Source organism: Phyllostomus hastatus, unplaced genomic scaffold (assembly GCF_019186645.2).
Source record: "Phyllostomus hastatus isolate PE091 unplaced genomic scaffold, TTU_PhHast_1.1 phas_contig_40, whole genome shotgun sequence".
Classification (NCBI taxonomy): Eukaryota; Metazoa; Chordata; class Mammalia; order Chiroptera; family Phyllostomidae; genus Phyllostomus; species Phyllostomus hastatus.
Genome location: NW_025333872.1, coordinates 87,072,513 through 87,096,871, shown reverse-complemented (window position 1 = coordinate 87,096,871; position 24,359 = coordinate 87,072,513). Strand labels below are relative to the sequence as shown.

Here is a 24,359-nt window from a genome sequence, read left to right as displayed (position 1 = left end):
ATCAAAAAAGGCAGGCAAAACATGCATTCCTGGATTCTCTTTGATGTCTGTTTAACTCTCATCCAATCTACTGACTCTTGGGGTGTATTCCCCCACCCCCTTTGGTCTCAGCCACAATTATTTCAATGAAACCACAAGTAAAATACTTGCAGAAGTTGACTTTGTTTTGTCGTTATTCCTGCTGTTGATCTACCCTCGGTTCACTTCCGTCACCACAGAGCGAGGGACGAGAATGGCGGGTGCACCCCGGGCACACTGGCCTGGGGCGGGCTGCCGGGCCTGTGGGGTGCCCCACGCCATTTCTCTAAGGTGTGCAGCTTGCACGCATCCAGCCAGCAACGACACGGGTGGGGCAGGATCCTCAGCTCTGTGGCATCAGGCCACTGGGGACCTTCCTACAGCTCACCCAGGGCACAAGGACAAGGAAAGCGGACAGCCCTCCTGCTGTGACAGCTCCCACCCCTTCTCCTCCTCCCCCCCAGACAGATACGGATGGGTGGCTTTTAAGTGAAAGCAAACTGTCACAGCTAGACATTTTTAGCATATGGCAGGGTTTTCTGGTCATCGATATGTAATAACTTTCAAAAACCAATGGGAAACGAGGCGAGTCACACAGAAGGCTAGAGGGACCTTTTGTTCTTCAAGAACAAAATGCAGCGGCAGAGCGACCCGTGGGGACGTGGTACGCTCACGGCAGCTTCGCCGCCACGTGGTGTCTGGTGGCCTCACAGCCCTGGAGAGGGCCCAGCGGAGTGGCACGCTGTTGGTTTCCACAGTCTAGACTGGTGGTGCCAGGCAACGCTGCAGAAAACACACATGTGGGGACTGGAAAGGGCGCCATTTGTCAAAACAGGATGCGCTCATCTGAGTTCCGAACCCTCCGGAGCTGCGGGAATGGAGCCTGAGACGCCAATGTGCTCAGGATGTCCAGGGCACGCCTGACAGCGCTGACTGCCTTTGGGTTAGAGACCACAGCAGACGCGGCCCGTGAAAGGTTAAAGCCGAGGTAGGATATCACTCATTCAACCTTCCTCCAGGGCAATCTGCAATATAACGCATTTCTCTGACTGTAAATTACACTCCCCCTTCTCCCATTTCATTGCTTCTGAAGTGAAGATACAGCTTAAAAAAATAAATGGCACCAGCTAGCATTTATGTAGCAGTTACAGTATCCAGGGCACTTTGCTACCCAACAACGTATTTCATTTAATACTGACAATGAACAGATATTATTGTTCCCATTTGGTGGATGAGAAAACTGGGGCTCAGAGAGGCAAGGACTGTGCCCAGGGTCCTAACTACTAAGTAGGCAGAGTCATGAATCAAATGCAAGTCAAAGCCAGATCTGAGCACTCATGCTAGGCTCCTAGTCACGATTACTTTGCCAGGTGCCCTCCGAACCAAACAGAAAAGATGTTACTAAATCAAGAGGGGACTTTATAATCAAGGAAATACAAAATTTGTAACACCTTCATTGTGCATAATCTTTGATTCAAAAGTTCCAAATCGAAGGATTTATCCCTGATTAAGAACATGATCAGGGATAGGCTCAAGGATTTGTATGGGAACATCTTTCTCTGTGGCAGCGAAAAGAACAGGAAACTAAATGTTCAGCAAAGCAGCACTGGTTGCTTAAACTACGGCACATCCACTATGGCAAATTCTCATCCAGACGTGACGAGTGTACTGGACGCAATGCTCAACCATGTGGGAAAATGTTCAAGACGCATTCCACTGAAAAAAATGATACAATCATATGTAGAATATAATCCCAACTATTTCTTTTACCCATACAAACAAGTACAGTAAGCACGAGGAGGAAACTGTACATCAATATCTTAATGTTGTTTATTTCAAGGTAGAAGGCTTCTTTGTGGTTTTTGTCCTTTCCCATGTTTATGGGTTCTATGAAAGTATTAAAGGAAAATGATTGACTTCAAATCCATAAACCAAGAAAAGAGGTACTGACCTACGGAGCTGTCTTCTGAGTTTGACTTCCGAAGAGAGTTCCTAGAAAAGCAAAACGAGTCTGGTTAGCGGGAGCCTCGCCTCCGCGGGAGAACCCACGATGCCCCCCCTCAGGAGGCTGAGGCCGCACCAGCACTCCCCAGCAGAGAGCCAGGCACGTTTCCACAGGGTATTTATTTTCCAGTGGCCTTTTCCAGCCATCGCCGGCCTTCCTAGAAGCACAGGCACGCACCATCCACCAACGTTTGTTAAAGACGCACCCCAGGGTGAGACCTATATTACATGAAGGGAACGGACCCCACTAGGTGATCACCGAAGTATCTCCCATCTCTGTGAACTATTAACCACCCATGAAGTTACCACCCTCAGGAGGTCTCTTGTGTACGTGGGAAAAGGAGGCACAGCATAGTGGAAGAACAGACCTAAGCACCTCCAATGCCCTTCAGGCCAGGAGGTGAGTAAGGTGGGCGGTCAGCGGCAGGAGAAACCATCGGGGAAGCGGGGGACCCACCCGGCAGCGGGCGTCTGGGGGCCCCACACAGACAGGGCAGCCCGTGTGCAGGCCGTCCGGTCGGGGGGTGCCCACTGGCAGGTGCACTGCGCCTGCGGCCAGATCTCCCCGCGTTCAAAGAGAAGCCAGGCACCTGCATTTTTTACAACGAGCGCTCCACACTCTTTAGTGATGGCGAATAAGTCACTGTTTCTGAAACGTGCCCAAGTCAATCAAGACATGTCTGAGCCTCGGACTGAGGCCGGGCCCTGCCCCAGCCTGGCAGCCGGTTTGACTGCTGATACACACAGATGAACCCAAGTGACCTGAAGCATGAACACAGCCCTAAACCAGGTTATTAAAACATTTCTCCAGCAGAGACTTATGATTTTTTTTCATTATTTACATCTACTTTCCTCAAGGTATCATACATTTTGAAGAATTTATCCCCGGGGCTTCACTTTGGATTTGTTCGTTTTTGTAAGAGGTGCTTCCACGAGACACCCCTTGCATTTCCCTAGGATGCCAGCAGATGGCACTGTAGATTCTTTATTCATCTGGTTCCGGATTTTTATTTCTAAAATTTCACAAGTTCACAGTCTAGAGACTGGCCAAAGAATGGCAATGTTGGGTAGCCTCATGCTTTGAGGCTACCCAACTCATCAATTTGCAAAGGGGGAAAACGACGCCGCGTGAAGTTTGATTTGGACGCAGTGAACTGTCCCCGCAAACAGAAGCTGGCAGAGCAGTGAAGCGAAAGTGCCACCTCCTTTCTCCTCAAGACTGATGATAGAATTCATCCAGCAGGAGCAAAACTCAACAGTGTAACCAAATTCCGAATCCGGATGGCAGCAGGTGGAAGGGGCCATTTACTGATCTCCTGGTGGAAGAAATGAATGCTCAGAAGTCAGTTCCAAAGGCTCCCTAGGAACAAACACGTCCCTCCGGCCAGGCGCCGGGGCCTGCAAACGGCAGCTTGGGAAGCAGCTGCCAGGCCCTTTCTGCGTGTCAGGTTCACTGCCAACTGGGGTAAGAAAGATGGGAACGTCAGCACGGACTTCGGTGGCCTGGAAGCGGTAACGGCATTCTGCTGCACTTTGAGAAGTGATTTGTGCATTTAAAAATCATCGATTCCGAGTGCAAGTCTCTGGACTCAATCTCAGCACCTTTTCATCAACAGCCGCTAGGGAGACCCCCCAACTGCACACATGTTAACATTCTCCCTCAAGGTCCCTGAACTATTTCAGCTCTCAACGAAGCCCTTGAGAAAATTCATAAGGAATTAATAAATTAGATTTAAAAAATTAAGACAGCATCCCTAGAACTTTGGTCCTACCTCAGTGTTTAACAAATTCTATGTTAAATTGCTTCCTTCCTTTGTTCTCTCTCTCTCTCTCTCTCTCTCTCTCTCTCTCTCTCTCTCTCTCTCTCCCCCTCCCTCCCTCCCTCCCTCCCTCCCTCCCTTGAATAAGTATCTATTCAGCCCCCATTCAAGTCTGGCACCCACTCAGGCACTGAGCACAGTGATACAGGAGACTGGTAAGATCTCTGTGCTCTCGGAGCTGGGCGGGCGTGGGGGGGGAGAAGTAGGGTGGGGCGTACAGGTTAAGAGGTGGGGGGAATTTCAGATGGAGGGATGAGGGATGGAGAAGGTCTCTCTGAAGCGGGGACAGCTGAGCAGAGATCTTAATAATGTGTTGACATGACACGCAGTCCCCCAAAGGAGGGGACTGGGTCAGGAAGGGCAGAGGAGGCGAGTAGTCTGGCCGTGTTAAGTCCGAGGTGCTTATGAGCATCTCTGTGGGGATATGGGTGAGGCGGGATATGCCAGACTAGAGTGCCCGGGAGTTGTTGAGGGCCGGAGGTAGGAATTTGGAGAGAAGCCACGTGAAGGCTGAGCTCGGGGGCAATCCAACTGTTTCTTAGGAGTTAGGATAAGACGAAGCAGGCGGTGGGACTGAGGGGCAGTGGTCAGTGGAGAGAATGAAGAGCAGGAGAGAGTACCTTTTACCTTTTCCAACTAGGGTGATATTAAAATCAATTTTACACAAATATCATCACTGGCTCCAATGACACATATGGGATAAATTCTAGGTTGAGTCTATGGCTTCACAGAGGAGAGAGCCTCCGAGACCACAGAGGAAAAACTAATAACCCACATCAAAATGGAATTCTTTGCATTTGCATAGAACTCTACCTCTTAAAGGAAAGGCTCTTGTTGAACCTCCCGTCACAGAGCAGGATGATGGCAGAGACCCGGGAGGGACGACCCACCTGAGGACACAGACAGAGCTGGACAGGATGCAACGGGGTGCAGAGGCCCTGCCCCCGTCCCGTTTCCTGTTTACAAAACAGACATTCACATGGCGCGCTCTGGCCCTGTTCTTGGGAACGTTATTGAAATGATACTCAGCAGGACTTGGGAAGACAGAGCATGTTTTCCACACCAAATTCCAACATGGCCCGTGGGCTTATTAACACCGAGTGTTTCAACAGTGCCTCCAGGATTCTGTTGTGTTGCAACTGCAGGATCCTCTGGTGTGCTTGTGGGAGGAGAGGGGGCCAAACTCCTATCTGGCTCAAACTCATTTTTCTTCTTATGTCTGTTTATATGCAAATAGTCGGAGATAGCTCCAGGCAAAGACAACTCTATCTCACTGTTCCACACTTAAGTCTGGCTCACCAGGAAAGCAGAATGAATGTCCGAGCACAAAGGAATTCCTAAAATAGACTTCATGTTTTTGTTTTGATGGACTGTCCAGAAACTTCATTATAAAAAAAAAAAAAGGAAAGAAAAAGAAAAAAAAACACAAAGAAAAACCATTATAATCCAATGTCTAAGAAAGGAACATATGTTATGTGTTACTGGAAAATCTGTCTTTGAGAGATTTTTAAGGTTCTTTATCTTGAGTCTCCGGAAATACACTTCTCCATTAGTTTCTTTCCTGCTGAATTTTGAGTCGGGGCGTTTGCTGTGTCTGGGTCTTTTCCTGCATCTTCCCGGGCCTGCCAACGCAGTCCCCAAAGCCAGCAGCGTCCGCCTGAGGACCCAGGAAAAGGACCGAGACATCTGTGCCACTGCACTGTGCGCGCCCAGAGGGCCGTGGAGGAAGGTAAACGGGTCGAGGGGCCTTTAGTGAGTTGCTACTCTCTTTCTCCATGACAGATGTAACTAAGTACTCATGTTCCTAGTCTGCACATTTAGTGACAAATAACTTTACGTAAAATAGGTAATTCCTTAATTGGATAAGTCTGATTACCCTTTGGGGATCAAAGATATTTTTCATCCTAGGGGCATCTCTCTTCTGTTTCATAGAAATATATTTTAAACAAATCCCTGTTCACGCTACTGTACTGTCTGCAAAAATCCAAGGGCCAGCCCCTTTCTCAGCCACAGGGCCAGGACTCAGGCGAGGCAAGGGGCACGGAGCCTCCCCCATGTGGGAGGCACCCGCTCTCGGGGAGGGTGGGCACAAGAGGCGAGCGCCACCTTAAAACCTGCGCCCCATGCTCCTCTCTCGCTTTCCCTTTGGGGAAAGCTGGTCCTTCCCAGCCAATAGCTGCTGGATTTCACATACAAGACAGAATTCAGCTTTCCAAAGTCATTGGCTCGGATGGAAAGTAATTCTGTTGCCAAAATCGGGCATACTGTTAGAACTCCCTGGATATTTCGTATAAATGACAACGCTGGTGACATTTTCTCACTCTGGTGAAAATAACCCCATAGAGGCTATTTCTTTCCATGCACAGTCTGTTCCCAGGCTGTACTTTCTGGCCTTTTTTTTTTTTTTTTTTTAACAAAGTCACCTTTATAAGTGAACAGGGCAGGTAGGCGTCTGATGTACCCAACCCAAGGCACAGGGGAGGCACTCACACACTCAGAGGTCACGCACACCTGGGACAGCCCTGCCACAAACCTCAGCCATGCTTTCTTTTCCTGTGATGTGATGCCGATAAAAGCAGTGCCTCCCTTCAGGGACTATTAGGAGAACTGCATGAGACAATGCACCGGAGGGGCTCAGCCCAGCGCCTGGCACTTGGAAGTTCCCCATAAACGTGCCCTCTCGTAACTCTTCTCCGGAGCGTGCCCACGACATGGCTCCTACACTGCAACAGTTCCCAAATCACCGAGGTTCCTCTTTTTTTAAAAAAAATATTTACTTCCCTCAAATAGTTTGGGTGGGTATAATAATTTCTTTCTCTTCTCCATCACGCTTTATACAAATAATTTGTTTTTCTTAGAACTGAAAAGAAAACCCACGCCAACGACTGGACATGATGTCAACGCAGAGTCGCACGGGCCACGGACCGGTATCCAGACGTGAATAACCTTATCTCGACCGTTTTCCCAGGGCGCGCCATGCGGGAAGCTGCCCGGGACAGTGGCTCCCGATGTGGGTTCTGGAATGCAACCGCCAGGGCTCAGAAGTCCGGCTCTACCACTCACTCACCAGTAACCTTTGGCACAAGTGACTGAGTCCCGTGAACCCTGGTTTCCTACTACGCAACATGGAGACAATAATATTACTGATGACGTAGGTTTTCTAGACGTTTCGGTCCAGTATGACCTTCAGGGTTATCTGGAGCAAGTCTGCACGTGGCAGGCTACCTCCAAGAACCAGTGACTACAACCGCTGGCCTTTTCTTTCAGCCGGCTGCCCCCATGGAGTCAAGTCCAAGTCCTTCTCAAAATGCACTTCAGTTTCTCAACCCGAAAGGGGCTGGCTCTCTGGTACCTTGGGGACGGCCAACAGGCTCTCCAGGCCGAGAGCAGGCCCCAGCCAGAACGAACCTGAAAATCCTCGAAGGAGCACAGAAAGAGATCTGTGTCCTTTCCGTCACCAGCCAGTAACTTGTCCCGAAGTTAACGACACAGAGCGCTGGTGGAAGTTGGACAGTTACAGGCCTGAAAGCACCCAGGAGCCAGCTCTCCGAGGCGAGAGCCCACGGCCCGGTTGTGTCCAGGCCGCAACGCCACTCAATACGAAGTGCAAGTGCAGAGCCAAACGTGCTTGGGCATGTGGGGGGGGGGGGGGTGGTCAAAGCTGGGGCAGAACACACTCATCCCCCAAAACCACTTCCCCACCTGGGCCGTAGTATTACTCTTCATTTGTGGCCCCGTGGGTCTGAACTGCCCAAGATGCTGGTTGGCCCTCGCTGTGTGGGCGCCAGCTTGGACGCGGAGAGCACTCCTGAACGCGCTCGAAAGGCACAAATGCCCTCCCACGTCTTCAAGTGCAGGGACTACCTTCAGAACACCCCCAGGGCACACCAGAGGGCACATAATATGATTTTGCATGTGAGATGCCATAAAACGGCATCGGTAACGGGATCAGTCTTACACAAAAACAGCCAACAGTGGTTGCTGATCCGGCATTTATTGCTCGCTGTAGATAATGAAGCCCTGCTTGGCTTGCTGAGGGACAAGGACACAAGGCCCATGCCTTCCAGTATCTCTGGGTGACTATGTGGACCAGCTGCAGGACGGCAGTGGTGGGATCCCTGAGTGGTGACAGCAGGCAAGGCCAGAGGCTCCCCTTCTCGTATCCAAGCTCTTCTCCTTTCCAACTAAAAACCCCTGACTCTGTTTGGGTGGCAGTGCACCCTATAGAATACTCGCCTCCCCCACGCCCCCTGGCAGCCGGCCGAGGCCAGGTGCCAGCCTCTGTCCGGGAAGATGCAGAGGAACTTCACAGCGAGGTGACTCTGGGGAAGCTGATGGTTTCATAATGAAGAGGACTGACTCGGTTTTCACGTGTCTTGTGCCCTTTCGCCCTTCCCTTTGGTAACTGCCCCAAACATGGGCACAGCACCCAAGCTGTGGTCATTTTCTCGTAAGGAACAGAGTCGCATGCTATGTGGATGGTGGAGGAAAGAAAACACTTCCTTGAGCAGCTATAGCAGCCTTGGAACACCTGGGTCCAGACTCCTTGCCAGATGAAAAAAAAATATGTTCCCATTTGCCTCAACGCCGCAGGCAGGTTTCGTCTGCACGTAAGTGAACGGAACCCTGACTCAGTGGTGGTTAAGGGGTGAAGATGACCAACCAGCTTCTATAAAGCACTGGGTCTGGGCTTACCAAGAACATTCGTATGCCTCTCATCGTGGTTCAGGCTCACAGAGGCCCCGAAAAGAATTAGCCCGTCACACAGAGGAGAGACCGAGGCCCTCGATGTCCATGGGACTTCTCCTACGGTCAGTTACAGAGCTGGGCCTCAGCTCAGCTCTCCCGACACCCAGACAGACCACCGTTCTTCCCAAGACAGCATCTGACGGAGGAAGGCAGGGGCCTCCACTGTCTGCTCCTCACTGCGTTTGCAGTGCCAGGCCCAGCGCTGTGAGCCTGGAGCCCAAACAGTGTGCGCTTTCTCTAAACACAGGCACTGAGAGTGCAGCAGAATTTGTGACTCGGGCCCTGGGGCCTGGAGCCCTGAGCACGTGGCCCCAGCTGAAGCTCTGACTTCAGAGGTGTCCTCCACAGGCATGCGAATGAAGGTGTTAAAAAAAAAAAAAAAAAGGAAAAGGCCTTGAACTCCACCTACTGCTCAGTCTGGGTCTGATGTAACCAGTAAAAGCTAAATGCCTCCCTTTTAGGGCCTGGATGGGAACGTCCCATTTTATTTAGGTTTTTATATCTTAAGAATTACTGAGCTGTCACAGGCAAAATAAAATAAAACAGGGTTTTAGCATTTGTTTTGACCACAAAAGGTAGTTTTTATAGCATGAGGAAAAAAAACATGTAAGCAGCTTTGTTGACTTTTTCATGGCTGCTATTTTTCTGTAAAGGGAGTGAAATTACTCCTTCCCTCTGCATCCCTTTTAACATGCACGGCATATGTGTAATAAATACGTGGCCCAGGCACGGCTTTTCCGCCAGGAAACGTGGCTGAGGCTGGAGGCCGGCCGGCCAGCTAGCTGGCAGCGTCGGCTGTTTGTCTGAGAAGCCATTTGGCGACCAGGGTGTGTGCCGCAGGTCCCGCCGCAGAAACGGCTGTGAAAATGGGCTGCCACCCTCACTGGGGCAGGCTGCACCGGGGCGACTCATCCCAGCCGGGGTCGGCACAGTAAGGAAACTCGGCCTTTGCCCTTCTTCTCTGCTGTGCCTGGACCTGCGTTTGGGGAGAAGCTGGCTGCAAAGCGCTGGCCTGTGCCAGCCTCAGCCTCAGCCTCAGAGTCGAGTGGGGACTGGGAGAGGGGCGATGGGAGGAACAGAGGCTCCGCTCAATTATCTCCTCGTTCTGTTTCCATGGAGATGGCACAGGAAGCTGGTCAGAACTTTCTTGGGGGAAACACACAGTGGCAGCCATGCACTGTGGCCCGAGCCACGCTGGCCACACTGGCTGCTGCTGAGCGGTCTGGCTGCAGAGGGAGCCGGGGAGGGACCTGGGGGCCGGGGCTGCCAGTGTGTCTTCTGCCAGCTGCTCTGGGGGGAGTGGGGGAGTCCAAGAAGCCACGTCTGAAGGGCAAAGGCGGAGGAGCCGGGGGCTAGGGGACCCCTGCTAGCCTTGCTGACAACATGCTGGTGGCGCAGTGGCAGCCACCCTCCGGGGCCTCCTGGCGGCAGCACAGAGGACTGGGTGGGTCCTCTCCACAGGGACCACCACCATAAATAGCCAACCGAACCTTCCTTTCGTCTGTCTCTTTTCACTCCTTCAGAAACGGCAGGTGGAAATGTTTCCTGTTACAAATACTGACCGTGAGAACAGGAACCCACACTGCCCTGTCTGCCCAGACATCACTTTATACTGAGACATCATGGACACACAGGGTCGTTAGTTCCAGGTGCACTACGCAATGATTGCGTACGTGTGTATGCTGGGAAGTCACCGCAGAAAGTCTGGTTAGCATCCGGCACCGTGCCCATCTCAGTTCGAGATTCCTGCCCATCGCCTGTGTCCCCCACCGCGCCCCCACCCCTGCACCCACTAAGCGGCTCCCTGTAATCCTGCTGGCTGCTCTCCCTCTGCCCTCCGATGGCTCCGCATCCTCCCCCTCTGATTCTGTGGTTTTATCTGCAGCGACGCCCCAGCATCTGCTGGAGACGACTCCATGCCAGCCAGGCAGTGCCGCCGGGGCCGCCACCATGACACGTGACCCCCGCCAGCATCGGCGGGGCGGCCCCTGCCCCACTGGGGATTCAGACGTGCGGCCGAACCGCAGGGCTTCGACCCGACAGACGAGGAACGGGGTTTGGCAGACATTCGCAAAAGCGAGCAGGCTGCTCGGGCAGCTCCTGGGGAACGGGGTCCCGGCTCCCGGGTTCCCCGTCTGGAGAAGCCGAGGCATTTCACCTGGGCGGGGCCCGAGGGTCTGTCTGGGCAACCAGCTCTCCAGCTAAGGTGTGAACGTGCATGGAGCCACCGATTTACCTCGGTAAACCCTGGGGAACACGTCCTCCTGGTCCATCCCTCCGTCTCCTTCCAGTCCCACACCTCCAAGAGACAGACAGCAGTTTCCCAGGGGAGAATTTCAAAGAAGCAAGCAGGATACAGTGAGATACAATACGAGCAGTTAACATTCTCCAAGTGTTATCCTGACGGTGCGGTTTTACTCGGACAAAGCTTTCAGATAGGGGTTGGGGGCTGGGTTGAGTGTTGAGCAACAGACCCATTCCCAGTGCCTGGAATGCAGGAGACACTCCTTCAGGACTGGATGGCCGAAGGAGCCGGTGGATGGAAGAATTCTAAAAGCAGGGGCATCATAAAAAACAGGGTCTGCCAGGTTTGGGACCTTCGGGATCTCTCCCCTTTGCACTGGTCTCCCTGTCTCCAGGGGGGGCATCCAATCCCCCCCCCCCCCGCCCCACACACAGACAGTGGCTCCAACGTGCAAAACCCACCACCAGGCAACCCCTGAGCTGCTCCCACGAGCTGGCTCTCCGGCTGCACTGACCTGAGCCACGTACCCACCCCCACCCACCCCCGAGGTGCTGCACTCCCACAGCTCAGCACACCTTGCTTCTGCCTGGAACTGCGGTCCCCTCTGTTTCTTTTCCCCAAGAAACCGCCCAGTCAGCCCCCCCATGCTCATTCTTTTGGGAACCCAAAGTGGACGTGTAGTTTAGCTCAGCTGGAGGGCGTCTCCCAGAATCCCCTTCCTGCACGGTTCCAGGTCAGTGTGTGTGCGAGACATGGGACAGTCATGCGGGATGCAATAAGCAGAAGGAGACCAGCAGCCATTCTCTTTCTTTGCTTCAAGATCCGTGCAGGACGCAGCTGACACGTGTCATCGCATGCCCCCAGGTCATGGGGCGCACGGGGCGGCAGCCAGGCCGGCAGTACTCACATTCCTGCCGAGTCCCCTTCTCGGGCTCTATGGGTCCCGGACCCGTGGCCTGTTCTGCTCCAGAGGAGGGAGGGGTGCCAGGGGCTTCTGCAAGGTCCCTGTGCCATCAGAGGCGGAGGTGGTGAGATGACGTGGGCATCAGCCCACTCCTGCAGATGGCAGTTTGTCCTCCTTCCCCAGTTTGTCCTGCACCTTTTTCGCCCCAAGTGCCAGTCCCCCTGACTTCACGCCACATCATCGGCCTCGCCCGGCTGCACAGCCAGCCCCCATGAATGCTTAAAGTCGAAATGCTGTATAATGACGTGCCTGAACGTCAGCTTCTCCTACAGAAGCCTGACGGACACCAAATCTCTGTGGTGCCCAGGTCCACGCCTGTCCCCCAGAGGGACAGACTGCCCCTCCTCTGGCAGCTCCCCTGCATTGGAGTCACACGACCTTGTGCCACAGCATCTTCAGGCTGCAAGAGGACATCTACCCTTCCTCTCCTCTCCACCTGGCCAGGACCCACGCGCACCCACGCAGCAGAAATCTGGAGAACATTTACTCAGGGGAACTTCACTAGTGGCCAGCCCATCACCGGTCCACCCTCAGCACACGGTCCTGGTGTGGCCCCCGTGGGGGAGTCTACGGATGGCAGAAGGACTGACTCCACCGGACAAACAGGTCTGGGTCAGAAGTCCGCCTCCACCTCGCCCAAGGCTGCGGTGATCTTGGAAAACTGGGGAGCGGTTCTAAACCTCAGTTCCCTTACCTTAAACGAACGTTCACCTCCCAGTTTTGTTAGAAGGACTTACACACAGAAATTACAGGTTCAGGTCTTCCCTTATCCTTGCCGGAATAGGAGTGTATTTGTGCACCGACAGCCTCCCTCCCCTCCCACCCTCCTCCCGAGCCCGGCGTTCGGACGGCCTCACCTGCAGAAGAGAGAACAGCCAGCAGCCATCCGCCACACGGAGTACTTCCTGGCCATCGCGCCCGTCTCCCGTGTCGCACAGAAAGGACACAAGGCCCCGCGTGTGGACGGGAGCCGGGGCCGGGTCAGCTGGAGGCTCCCTCCCCAGACGAAGTCCAAGGCGACAGCTGAGGAGGAGGCTCCTGGCACAGCTGCCCCTGCCCTGAGCTCCTGCGCTCTGGAATGCCGAGCCCTTCAACTATGCTGGGAGACGCAGCACACACGTGAGCGGGCGCTCATCCGCCCGCACGCACGCATACCTCGGCGCATGCTGGTCTGCGAGGGGCCTGGGGAAACCGTGGCCGTCCCTGCCCCCCCCTCTCTGGGGCACGGAAAGGAAAGCCCAGGTGGGAATGGCACACCTGAGGTGGCTGCGGACATCAACCAGCTCTGTGCGTGGACCCTCCTGACCAGACTGAGGGTAAAAACCACAGCCACACTGCCTTTGTCCTGGGCAGCGCCCACACGGGACAGAGGAGGTGGGGGGCAGGACAAGGGGAAGGCAGGCACCTGTCTTGTGCCAGGCACCGTGCTAGGCAGTCTGCACAATGAGCTCAGAGAGAGCTCTTAGGGTGCTCATTTAGCCAATTAGGAACCCGAAACTTAGAGAAGTTAAATCCACAATGAGCAGAACTTAAATTGCAGCTCAGGCTCTGTCCATACCAAGCCGATCCCAGGGAGATAGCAAGCTGCCCATGTGGACAGTCTACGCAGAGGTGGCTGGTGCCGAGCTGAGCTTTGGGCCGGGTCACATGTGAAAGATGGCCCAGGCTGGAAGGGACCCTGGAGTCCACCTGACGCACACTCATCGCTGTGTAACTGAGCTGGGGGTGAGGGGCGGGGGAGGCAGAAGGGGGTGGGGTGTGACCCAGGTGGTCAATCACAGATGGAAAGTGCACTGCAAGCGCCAGTGCCCTGGACGGTGACCTTGCCCTTGAGCCCACAGCCCCGGCAGATGGCTACCGGCAGGTAAACTGAGCAAGGCAAAAGAACAGATAACATGCACGACACACTGGCGCCTGGCTCTCGGTGCAGCCCATTCCCTCAGTGAAACCTACGCTCACTGTTCTTGTTCCGCCTGCACTTCCCACCCTGGTGAGCTCGAAGGCCCCCGCGGCCGTGGCCCCTGGGGTCTCCAGTGCTGACCTAACAGGAGGACGGACACTCTGCGAGGACACATCCACGGGAACCAGGCCAAACCAACGTGCGAACTGTTCTAAAGGACACACCTCCACACGGCTTCCTCAGGCTGGTACCCACGTGGCACCTTCCCCATGGAAAAACCTGGTGTTCCCCTCCCCACCCACAGCCCTGCCACAAACAGGATGTGGACACAGGACGCACTCGTCTCAGCTGCAGGCACGAGGCCTGACCTGCATTTCCCGGCAAACTCGCAGACCTCATCAGCAGTTCTCACCAACTCTGGCCGGTGCCTGAGGAGGGCTAAGGACCCAGGGGGCCCAGTGCCCGCAGGTCTCCAGTGCTCACTTCTGGGAAGGAGGACGGGCTTGGAGAGCCCCGCTCGTCGCAGAGGGGGAGGAGCCCGCAGGACCACAGGCGGCAGGCCCTGCCCTCCCGGCTTCCCCGCAGACACCAAGCCGGGGCCCTCCCTGCCCAGACTCTGGAAACAAGCTCACTGAGGACGAGGGAGGGCCCACTGGGGAAAGAACTTGAGGGAGACTTTCTTACGCATCTTAAGGAGGCTGGATACAAAGTTACCAAAAACTAGATTCAAAGTTCTATTCTTAGTGGAGCTGTAATAAACAGATTTTCCTTAAAAAATGCACTTAGAGCCTTGTGTGTGAGGGCACCTTACAGGACCTGCTCAGAACAGGTGAATCTGTACAGATAGAGAGCAGGTCCGTGGCTGCCCAGGGCTCGGCGTCCTCAGGAGACAGAGGCATGATCGCCAGAGGGTAACGGGGCTTCTGTGGGAGGTGACTGAAATGTTCTACATTGACCACAGTGGTGGTGACACATACCTGTGAACACCTTTGGGTTGTACGCTAAATGCATGACTTCTATGGCATGTGCACTATATCTCAACTAAGTAGATTTTTAAAAAAGATTTTGTTTATTTTATTTTTTAGAGGGGAAGAGAGAGAAAGAGAGGGAGAGAGAAGTATCAATGTGTGCTTGCCTCTCATGCACCCCCTACTGGGGACCTGGCCCATAACCCAGGCACGTGCCCTGACTGGGAATTGAACCGGTGACCCTTTGATTCACAGGCTGGTGCTCAGTCCACTGAGCTACACCAGCCAGGGCTAAGTTGATTTTTTTTTAAAAGTAGAAAACAGATGACCACACAAAAACTTGGATATAGATGTTCATGGCAACACCATTAGTAACAGCCATAACCACCTTAAATCTACACCAATCAATAAACAAAATGTGGCACATATACAGCAAAAAGGAATGAACGACAGCTAACCCTTGGAAACATGGTGCTATGTGAAATAAGCCAGTCACTTAAAACACACATGACTCCATTCCCACGAAATGTCCGGAATTGGCAAATCTATAGAGACAGAAAGTTGATTAGCGGTTGTTCAGGGGTGAGGGAAGTAGGGGCATTTTAAGGAAGGCAGATAAAGAGGGGGTGACGAGTTCTGCCGTACCAAGGCACAGCTCAGGGCGACAGCAAAGGAAGGACTAGGCGTCTGGCAAGGGGCTGCCGCAGGCAGGTCTCCAGGCTGGGAAATGGGACTCGACAGAGACGGGAGGTCTGAGGCAGGCGCCTGGACACAACAGTCTGAGGCCATGGGCATGGGCGTCTTGGGAGCGCTGGCAGGCTGGATAAAAAGCCCCAGGGGAAGACCCCAGTGAGGGGTGGGCAGACAAAAGGGAACTGTAAAAAGTGGGCAAAGTGTAAGGAGGAAGCCACAATGTCACAGACACCAAGAACGAAGGGAGAAGTGGGGCCAGAAGGGAAGTCGGCAGTGCCCAGCGCAGCAAGGGTCTGCCCGTGGGGGCGGCGGGGGGCGGGTGTCTCTGCGATAGTTATGGTTTCATCACTGGCCTCGGTAACTGCGGGAGCCGAGACATAGCATGATGGTTGGGAGAACAGCGTGATCTCCTTGGGGTGAAGGAGGAACTACGTGAGTTGGTGCACACTCACCCATGCCTCACGTATCCATTATTGAAGATCTTGTGGGTAAAAGACCCAGAGTTCCGAGTGGGAGGGGACCACACACACACACACACACACACACACGTACTGTGGGACACTGCAAAAGTGGCAGCAAAGCCCAACAGGCAGAGCCTTCACCTCAACTCTGCAGATGAGGGGAGGCTCTGGGAGAAGCCGAGACTAGAGCTGCATCTTTGAGAGTAGAATGGAGCTTGCCCAGGTAAGGAGCGTGGGAAGGCGGTGAGCACGGGGGACAGACACCCTTCCAGAAGGAGCATCCATGTCAGAGGCACGGCATGCCGTGGGAGAAAACATGGCCGGCCTGGGAAACTGCAGGGGCTTCACCCCGCCTGGAGAGCAGGTCAAGGGATGAGGCAGGCCACAGGCAGGCTGAGGGCAGAGCACAGGGGCCAGGAGGAAGAGGAAGAAGGAGGAGGAAGGAGGAGAGGTCAGAGACGCGAGCGGTCTAGAAAGCCGCAGGTGAGCGAGAGGCACTGGAACGCGGGAACTCGTGCAGGGAGGGGCCTCTTCCCTGGGGTCTCAGAGGGAAGGCAAAGACCGAGGGTTTTCAGGGGGAGAACAGAACGTCGACACCATCAAAAGAATGATCAGCCTGCCAGAGGAAACAAATCCGAGAGCGAAGCGATGTCCAAATGGAGTGGACGCCTGCATTTAGGACATCCATCAACCGGGGTCCGTCCGTTTCATCCGACTCCAGAACACTGCTCCGCTGGCCTTCCCTCCTCTCATCTGTCTTCCCTCTTCCATCACGCTATATATATATATTTTTGGGCTTCTTCACCGTAAAATAGTTCAAGTGTAGTCAGAGGTAATGAAAAAAAGTGAAGCTTAAATCAGCGAATGTTCAACTCTGGTGAAAGACTTAGTAGGAAAGAGCTTATAAATACTGGCTAAGGCAAAGCTTGGAAATTTATTTTGGGCCTTCTTGCCTCTACAAATAAATAACTTAGCCCCAGCTTATATACGAAGAGGGAAAAACGTGCTCCTACTTCCCAGGGAACCGCAGGAGTGCATGTTTTAAGTGCTGCTGTTTATATAATGCTCTCAGTTTGCCTCTAACCTCTCTATCGGCACCAGCAAGACAACTGTAAATAAGTCTTTGAGATGATACCTTAGTGGTTGGGGGCAAGGGTTCCCACCTGGGGTCAAAGCTGGGCTCTGCCACGTTTTAGCTGTGTAGCCCCAGGCAACTTAGGAGCCTCTCTGTGCCTCAGTTTCTGCTCTTGTGAATGGGAACGATAGATATCCTACCGAACCTCACAACGGCCTGTGAGGCTCACACGGGCCAGCGGTAAGCACTTAGGTCGGTTCCTGGCCCATCATAAGCACTCATTAAACATCATCTCCTATTTCCTGCCTTTCCTTTTCCAGCTTTCAGTCTGTAAGAACCAACCCCATTGAGTCTACTTGCATCTGGAAACACCTAGAAAACGCCAGGAGCTCCCCCACAGTGGCCTCCCCAGAAGTAATGAACTAAATAATCCTGACATGGAGCTTCTGTGTGAGACAACTAGCTGATTTTCAGACTACCCTGTGTTTATACGTGTATACATACACATAAAACAGTAAATGATCATGGGAAATACCGCTAGTTTCCTACACATTCTCTGTTCTCCCTCCTTCCTCAGAAGCCCGCTTTGTTCTGGGCAGCCATGAGCTCAGCCAGAAACTCACTTCTCCAAACTCCCTTCTTGGCTATGGAAGTGCCCGATTCTGGGCCCCCTTTCTTTGCTTCATTTTTCTCCAAGGCACCATTTAAAACATATAAATTGTTTGTATTCCATCTCCCTACACGAGGCTCATGTCCCTGCTTCACCACAAGATCCCAGATCCCAGCACAGGGTCCTGGACACAGAGCCAGGGCTCCCCGAGCAGGTGCTGCAGGAGGGAGTAGGGTAGGGGTTTGGGGGTGGGACACAGTGCCGGCCACGCAGAGGTTCTCGGAAAGCTTTTTTTCAAATGTACCTGTGGCCTTTTGCCCTCTGATCTTTTTCCCTTCACCCCATTTCTCTCCCCTTCCCACCAGAAGCAGCAGGCACTTTAAAACAGGAGGTCACAACCCCGCCCCCGCAAAAAGACGATGGTCTGGGCCCCCGAAGGCTTGCCTGGGACCCTGTGCCAACCTCGGAACAGGGATGTACCCAAGGAACCTTGCATTTGTTTATGCTGCTATTTGTCACGCTTTATGTTGTTTGTAGCTAAACTCATTCCTAACAGATACAGTTACACAGATATTTCCAGGCAAAAAAGACTTCCTTTCCATGCAATCTTGAGACTACCTGGTAACAAGAAATTCAGTGACGTTCACCCTTCAGCCAGTTGACACAAACCCAAGATTGGTATAACAAAGTAGGTAACCTCACCAACAACCAATATACAGGTATCAGTAGAAGAAGTTCAAATGAAAGCTCCCTTGACCTTTTTACATTTTCAGTGAAAGCGCGTGGAGGCACCAGATGGTAAGAAAATAAGGGTGAATGGGGCCTTTGTCGAACCAGGTGGGGGCGGATTTGTTGTATATCTATTACCTACCTACCTACCTACCTACCTACCATGCAGGTCACCCACATCTCCAGCCAAACAGAGCCCCAGCAGCCCCACCAGGCAGGTGTCCAGGTGCAGTGAGGTCAGGTTCGTTGCACTTTTCTAGCTGTCTGGCTCCCCTACGAAAGGCCCCTACCGAAGGTTCCGTCTCTTTGGGTCAGATGCAAATTCCTGTCATTTAAGAGTTTAAACCTATGAAATGCTAAACACCCCTAAGAAAGATCATGTTCGGTTTTGTTTGTAGAAATCAGACATTTGCATCATAACTAATGCCTGATTCCTGCCTTAAGCAGGTTTTTGCTGGGGAGAAGGAAAGAAGCAAGATGTGCCCAGGCTCCAGAGACAACTGGGGGAGGGCGGGGCTGTGGGTCTGCAAGGCAGGGGCCCACAGGGCCAAGGGCGCGACCTCCACGTTGTCTGCGTCAATCGACTGAGGGCCGGCTGCTGTGGGATCTGTCCGCTTACGTTCACTGAGCTCTCTGGCCTTTCAAATAAAAAGCAGGAAAAAAGTCTGCCCCTAAAACAATGTTGCCTCAGAAGGCTATTTTTGTTGGCAGGTCACCCCTCCAGGGCTTGAAAAGCTACCAGCAAGCATTTTGACGTGAAGAACAGCAGGACTTTGCCTCTCGAAGTATTTGCATTCTCAAGGACACACAAACAAATAATCCAACACTAACACTGCACTCCACCTACTCCAGTTATAATCTGACCCAGAGTGTCCAGAGCAACACCTCAATCTTTTCAGAAAAAAAACCTTTCTGGAAGATTTAATCCAAAATAATTATCAATTTAAGAATAAGTATCACCATTCTGCAAGTCACAGTAAAAACGGATTCAAGCAAGAATCATGAAAGGAATCTGAAACCATCAGGTAAAAGTTTGATGAAGAACAAGATATAGATATATGTGGGGGAGCCTTGTCTACAGAGCACCCCCAGCCACCACGGATGAGAATAAGTCTACCAAGACATGATTTGCTTGGGGAGGAAAGGTGGCTGATCTCTCGAAGGAGAAGGACCAAGAGTCTTTTCCTCAGCAGCTTTTACTGGGTTCATTTACACAGGAATTCAGGGAAAGCTCGTTATTCATTGCTGGGAAGTAAGGATCAAATAACAAGGAACTCTGAGGGCCTATTTTGAGTCAGGGTCAGAAAGCTAAAGAGCTGTAAAAAACTTTAAGGAACAAACTTACTTCTTCCTTGGACCCTTATCATTTAATTGAGAGCATTCTAAACAAAGCAGGTTTCACAGGATTTTACATATTCTTTCTTAGGCCCGATCACCCAGGGAACCCGCCCTTTCTAGTACAGGGCTGCACCACCCTCTGTCATTGTTTCAGGCTTAGGTGGAGCAAGGGAAGTAAGGCAGCCAAGAGATTAGGAGATTTTCTCACAGACAATGAGGACTCAGGCTTTGTCAAAACCTAGGGGCGAGGGTCCATCACCCCCTTTTGCTGTAGCCCCCAAAGTCCTTCCTTGGGGGCCTCCCACGTGATTGTGCCTGTCTTAGGTCATTCCCCCCTTGGGGAATCTTACCCCGCATTGGCTAACTGACCAAGCATTGGGGGCCAGGCAGGGTGAAGTAAAAGGAGCGGCAGCAGTGCTCCTGCCAGGGGGATAAGCTTTGTCTCCTTGGTGGCTTAAGGTCCAAGGTCATTCCCTCAGCCTTAGCCTTGGTGGGGGTTACAGCTTCTGATACCAGGCAGGGTGGTTCCCAACAGATACAATCTTAGATGATCTCTCACACAGTATATCTGCATTACAAAAGAGAAACTGTAACTTCTCAGAAACCCAACAGGCATCATCTTAATCAAGTGATTGAAATTAATATCACTATTGAGGAGTATTTCACAAAACACCTAGCCTACACTCTTAAAAAATATCAATATCATAGAGAAGAAAAGCCAAAAAATCCTTTCAGACTAAATGTGACAAGAGACATGACATGTAAATGCCATGAATGATTGTTTTTTAAAGTCTTGGATTGGGCCCTGACTGGTGTGATTCGGTTGGGCATTGTCCTGCAGAGCAAAAGGTCAGGGTTCGATTCCCCGTCAGGGCACCTACCCGGGTTCAGGTTCAGTCCCTGGTCAGGGTGTGTACCAGAGGCAACTGACCCATGTTTCTCACAGCGATGTGCCTCTCTCTCCCTTTTCCCTCTCTCCCCCTCTCTCTGAAAATAAAAATAAATAAAGTCTTAAAAAACAAATAGACAAAAAGTGTGGGATTGGGGGGGAAAGTGCTGTAAGAAACATTGCTGGGACAATTAAAGAAACTTGAATATAAACTATATATTGGGAAAGTCAGTATTAAAATGCCTCTATGTGTTAATTATACTGTGGTTCCGTAAGAGCATACACTTGCCCTTAAGAGATATATGCTGAAGTGTTTAGGGGTGTGTGCCGTGATGCCTGCAATTTATTCTCAAATAGTCCAGCAGCAAGAATAATGAGTGATTTATGTAAGAGAGAGAGAGCAGGGGTGTGCGAACTGGCCAGTCTCAGTAAAGCTTACGTGGAAGTCCACTGTACAAACGCAAATTTTCTGTAATGTAACATTTTTTCAAAAGTCCTTTATAGCAAAAAAAAAAAAAAAACCCACAATTTTCAAATGTATTAATAAGAAAATGAAGGACAAAATGTATTAAAAAACCTTCAATTTACTTAAACACCTAAGTTTAAGTTAACGATTTAAAAGAACAAAAACAAAATGGCAGCATTACAGATGAAGAGGTTGGGGCTGTGTGGGTATATGATTTCAATTTTTTGTTGTTGTTGTTAACCTCAGAGGAGGCTGTCATTCTCTCTCTCGGCCACAAGAGTCATGCCACATTTCACTAAGTGAAGGCTATAGACACGGAAAGAATGACTACCCATAATTAAGGGGAAGAAGAAATGCCTAGCCTAAGATTAGTACAAATTTGGTGAGTCACTTCCCCTCAAGAGGAAAAACAAACAACTCTCATTTCCTGAAGGATTCAGAAACCGAGAGAACACCTGAGCTCTCAGCTGGAAGCAGGCCATATAGGTGGCACGCTAGGTCTGGTGAACCTGCGGCCCCTCCACTCAACACTTCTGTCCACGCGCAGTTCACCATCAACCACAGTGCCACCTAGTTTCAAAGTCAATGTCAGGTCTAATCTCCTGGCTGCTTCAGCCTCCACATGACTAGGTTGCTGGGAGAATACATGCAGCTAAAACAAAGGAAACTCATGTGGACTGCCCATCCGCCCTCTGGCCTTGAGTGGGCAGTGGCACTGGCTTTCTTTTGCTCATCACCCCCGGCGTCCCCCCGCCTCGGTCCTGCCCCAAATGTGCCGAGCCCCTTCCACGGAGAGCAGGAGCTTCGGCCACGCGGCCTCCCCTCCTCGGAGCTGCCCCCGGCACGCGGCTCACACACGTGGACGGATTAGGCAGAGCTGTGCTGCAAAGCACACACACGCTCTCCCAGCGTGCGCTTTTCATTCCAGAAATACTTCGCTCCTACACCGCTTCTCTGTGTCTCTCCCGGCGTGAAACGGCGTGAGTGGCCCCGTGCCAAGGGAAGTGTCTGTTCAAACATGTGGGCTTTCTTAAAATTTCTTTACCCCAGAAGGTCATAAATAGAACATTCTAGCATAATTATAATGGAATAAAGGAGAAAAGAAAAAGGTTAAAGGAAAAAAAAAAAACCATTTGTTTTGTTTTATAAAGTTGCCTGAAAGAAATACTGGGAAATACAACATATAACATAGAATTATCTTCCAAGACAGTAAAAATTACAGGGTCCCAGTTAGGACAAGGAAGCAAAAATATGACCTTTAAGGTTGGTGAGCATTTGCCATCTCTGTCAAGAGCGTTTATTCCTGCGCTAAGATCACCCACAAAATCAAAACACGGAGGAGGGTGTTTCAGTCATTGTTCTATTCTGGAAAGTCTTTTCACTTTGTACCTTGCTGCTTTAGGACTTCCATCGTATATCCAAAACTAAGAATATAAAAGAAGAAACCCATTTTGGTTGACTTAAACGTCCTTTCCCTTTCCCCAATAAATACCTTTCTCCAGGCATTTATTTTGAGTTTGCCCACGATAAGCAGTGTGAAGTCAATACCTCTTCACAGAACCAGCTGAATGACAATTAAAAACACACTCTTGTCACCTACCTACATCCAGGGGCGGGCAAAAGTAGGTTTCCAGTTGTGAGTACAACAAAAACAGTTTAATCTTGTACTATTATTTATTATTTTATTATTTACCTGTATTATTTCTCTTCATGTTAGTATTTCATATCCTGACTTATGATCTATTTTTTAGGTAACGATGGCTGGTACTTTAGCTGACAACCAATGAGAGTGGATCCTTAAAAACTTACTTTGCCCACCCAGGTACATGTGTGCGCGCACACACACACACACACACACACACACACACACACACACCATGTGAGGGAACTGACCTCCAGCGCCACAGAACACACACAACAGGATCCCCCGTCAACACAGACCCCAAAGCACCTCCGCACGGCACTTCTGACCCCGGGCAGGGAAACTTACTTTCTCTCCACTTCTGGCGTTGACGCGGCGCTACAGAAGCCGAGCGACTCCTAGGAGAGAGAGTGCACAGCGTCAGCACAGGCAGCACGCAGCCGGCTTCGCCGACTTTGCACCGAGAGTGTCACATAAGAAAGAAGGAAGGGGCGGCAGTGAAAATAGATGATTAAAGTCGTCGTGCTTACTTCGATCTGGGACCGCAGCTGAAGTGACGTGGGGCCGGCGTCGGGTTTCTCCTAAAACAGAACAGATGCCGCTTTTACTGAGGCTTCCAAACGTGGCCCACACCAGCAAGACAGACAGATTTGTAACAGGAGCCGGGGGAATCTGGGAAACACGAGGGCACAGGGGGAGGAGGCGGTGGGGGTAAACAGACTTTCTGGAAAAACGCAGGCGTTTTTAAAACGAGAGCTCTAGCCTCTGAAATAAAATGGAACTGGTTCCCAAACTTCACCACTGCTGACAATTCCATGAGGTCGATCTAGCTGTCAGCTAGAATGAGGAATGCTGTCAGCTAACGGTGGAAGAATTCTCCGGGTGGGATCAGACCCTCACCAGGACCTGGAATGGACAGTGACTTCTCTGGGGTTCAGGGTCTTTTTCAACAACAGAGTCCCAGCTGATTTTTTTAATGATTTTATTTATTGTTAGAGAGAAGGGAAGGGAAGGAGAAAGAGAGAGAAATGTCAATGTGTGGTTGCCTCTCACGCACCCCCAAACTGGGGGACCTGGCCCACAACCCACATATGTGCCCTGACTGGGAATCGAACTGACGACCCTTTGATTCGCAGCCTGTGCTCAATCCACTGAGGTACACCAACTTGATTTTAAAGTTCTAAACAGTTCCAAGGCATTTAGTAATGCAGGGCTAGTTGTCAGTGTCTTTAGGGAAGTGGAAAGTTAACTTGGTATTATCTCGAAGCCCTAAAAATCATCAGGCTCCTGCAGTACAAAGGAATTAGCCTAGATGAAAATTTTAAAACTACCAAAAAAAAAAAAAAACCAACTCGCAGCATCCAGTTAATCAATGAAATAAACAAAAGACACCAAGAAGATCACCAAGTCAGAAGCAACAGCAGAGGATTCCAACAATGTCAGGGATAAAGCCATGTGGGATGGATCGTACTCTCATTCCACAGTTTTAAAAACAAAACAAAACAGTATCCCCTCCCTTCAAAGAAAAAAAAAAGGAGAAATAAACCTTTTGATGAAAGGTTGCCTGTGATGAAAATAATACACGAAATAATCTCCGGCTACACAGTGACAGGGTGCACCGTGGGAAAAGACGAGGGACACTGGGGGACAGGGCACCACACTGGTGTTTCTCCTCAGCGGGGCCACACTCTGACTCTACGCGTGTGCTGACGTGGGGGAGGGCCTCACCGCAGTGTGCTCCGCCGCCCAGGGGTGGTCCCCGCCTGGTCAATGAGTCACCAGCAAGAC

At 51.5% G+C, this 24,359-nt stretch overlaps 1 protein-coding gene across 3 annotated transcripts in view; it reads right to left on the bottom strand.

Annotated features, from left to right (window-relative positions):
• The window catches only part of SASH1 (SAM and SH3 domain containing 1), a 297,134-nt gene that overhangs the window by 67,933 nt on the left and 204,842 nt on the right, over positions 1-24,359 (bottom strand). For all 3 annotated transcript variants that reach the window (XM_045844033.1, XM_045844032.1, XM_045844034.1), the window contains exons 3-5: positions 23,102-23,152; positions 22,920-22,969; positions 1,970-2,010 (exon numbers count right to left, since the gene is read on the bottom strand). In XM_045844033.1, the coding sequence (XP_045699989.1) occupies positions 1,970-2,010; positions 22,920-22,969; positions 23,102-23,152 (142 nt within the window). The remainder of the gene's footprint in view (positions 1-1,969; positions 2,011-22,919; positions 22,970-23,101; positions 23,153-24,359) is intronic.